General features: G+C 60.4%; 1 protein-coding gene across 1 annotated transcript in view; it reads right to left on the reverse strand.

Annotated features, from left to right (window-relative positions):
• ADGRB1 (adhesion G protein-coupled receptor B1) overlaps positions 1-2,356 on the reverse strand; it is a 25,114-nt gene that overhangs the window by 2,979 nt on the left and 19,779 nt on the right. Inside the window, exon 10 of the mRNA XM_021716718.1 lies at positions 43-522. Coding sequence (XP_021572393.1) covers positions 43-522 — 480 coding nt within the window. The remainder of the gene's footprint in view (positions 1-42; positions 523-2,356) is intronic.

Genomic DNA, 2,356 nt, shown 5'->3' on the forward strand with positions numbered 1-2,356 from the left:
GGGCAGGGGGTGCCTCCGGGGGCCCACTGCTGGGGGGTTCACGGGAGGGTGGACTGCGGGTGGGAAAGCCGGCGTCAGGCGCCATGCTGAGGTGGATGAGGCGGGTCTGGGGCATCTGGTCGATGTTGATGCTGTACTTGGGCTCCTCCTTGGGCTTGGGCCGCAGTGTGGCCGTGGCCGTGGGCAGGATCACATAGCTTGTGTCCAGAGCCTTCTCCTGGGCCCTGCTCAGCTCCGAGTCCAGCTTCTTAAAGATGTCCCCATCACCGACGAAAGAGGACTTGGGTGCCTTGTCCTTCTTGAGGGTCAGCGAGTGGTTGGGGAAGTCGGGCAGGGGCCCGCCGGGGTAGCGGGGTGAGCCGTGCAGGTGCAGCTTAGACACGTTGGCTGGCAGGCTGTTGAAGTTGGCGGGCGGCCCCTTGGCGTGGGCCAGCTTCAGTTTCTCCTCCTCGGGCAGCGATGGCCGCTTCAGCGTGCCTGTGATGGTAGCCGTGCGGCAGGCTGCAATGTCCTTGTTCAGCACTGCGGGGGCCACGGGAGAGACAGCAGGGACAGGTGGGGGGGTCAGGGAGGCACAGGACAGTCCCCAGCAGGAGAGGGGCCCAGTCATCTTCTCCTGGGAGACCCCGGCCAAGTTCTGCTGGGTCCCTACCCGTGGGCTAACCTCCAGTCCCCACTAATGCTTGGCGCTGTAGCCGCTAGTTTCCTGTGTCTTCCAATAAGGCCACCACATGGGGCACCTCTCTCTTTCTGCCCACCCTCAAGGGGACACATGGCTGTCACCTACACTGCCTTCCCCAGCAGCTGAGAAGGGCAGGTGAGGGGTGGCCTCAATGCCCCAAAGTGCAGGAACACAGCTCCTTACTGTGAAAGAATAGCCTGTTCTTGTGGGAGAGAGGCCAGTCAGTGCCCTCAGCCTCCCAGTGCCCACGGCCCTAGCCCCACAGGCCCTGAATCAGGATCGGGGAGACTGAACCAGGATTCCGAACCAGTGGCTTCCGGGTAGCTGTGAGGCCAGCCGGGCTCCCAGGGCACTTAGGCCCTGCACCTCCTCTCATGGTATCAGCTGGGCCTGTGGCCCATAGCCTTTACCTAGCTCTCATCCTCGGCCCCAAAGGCTGCCTGGTTCTGGGAGGCAAGTTCCCCACAGCCACCTGTCTCTTGGGTCCTGCATGCCCCTCTTGAGGAAGGAAATATCTATCCCTGCCCAAGGCCACCCACCCTCCACAGGCCCTGGGGGCTCCCCATTTCCCCTCCCCCCAGGAAAGAGGGAGTTCCTAGCACTATGCCTGGGTCTGTGTGTCTCTCCCGAATATGCCCAGCTGCAGGCAGAAGCAAAATCTAACCCCCACCAGGCCCCAGGCCCCTCTCTGGGGCGCCTAGCCTACCCTCTACTTCTCGAGCAGGGTCTCTGCTCCCTGGGCACACTCAGCCCCGTCTGTATAGGCCCCATGCCGTAGCTGCAGTCACTCACTACACGCACACCAGGTGCACTCAATCCAGAAGGCACCACAGCCATCATGCTGATGAGAAGGAATCAGAAGGGCCAGTACACACCCAACAGGCTGAGCCCGAGCTAGCTGATGCCCCAAGTCTTGGGGTCACTTCTCAGGAAGGATCACAGGAGACTAAGACAGGGCAGGAGGGGCTTTCTGTCCAGCTCCCGTTCAGCCCAGCCCTGATGTCAACTCCTCCTGGAAGTCCTCCTGGGGCCTGCCTGGCAGCAGCAGACACTCCTCACTGGAAGCTATTCTAGCCCTCTTCCCTAGCTAACTTCAGAGAAGGTGCTTCTCAAATGTCTGACCAGTCAGAGGGAGCATGGCCAGTTGGCCACTCCATAGCCAAGAAAGACACTGCTTGTCACACTGCCTCAGACACCTGGTTCACAGAACAGTGCTGGAGAAAACAAACAGATCCGATACTTGGGGTTGAGAGGAGAAGCTTCCTTTACTGGGAAGTTGATTCCCCTTTTGCACGTGCTTCCAGGAAGCTCAGTGCTGGCCTAGGGCTCCGTGGTGGGTCCTTCTCCCTGCTTTCCCTTTTGCTTCCACTGACATCCTCCCAGTCTGAAAGTTTGATTCGCCTCCCCTCTCCCCGCTGGAATTAATGATGAAGAAATGAAAGAACACAGAACATGGGCCCATGAGGGAAGGCAGCCTGGTCTCCCATGGAGCGTGCCCAGCCTTGCGGCCCATAAGGAAGATGAAAGGTGAATATGGGGGGGGCTGCGGGTGCTGAGGACAGGGCTGTGCTCCCTGTTTCAGAGCTCCAGTGGAGGCAGCAAAGCCATCAGGTTGGTAGATTCTCCCACAGACCTTCCTGCAGCCATGGAGGGTGGGTGGGGGTGGGAGGCATG

This window comes from Carlito syrichta, unplaced genomic scaffold (assembly GCF_000164805.1).
Source record: "Carlito syrichta isolate Samal-C Ts95f unplaced genomic scaffold, Tarsius_syrichta-2.0.1 Scaffold308876, whole genome shotgun sequence".
NCBI lineage: Eukaryota > Metazoa > Chordata > Mammalia > Primates > Tarsiidae > Carlito > Carlito syrichta.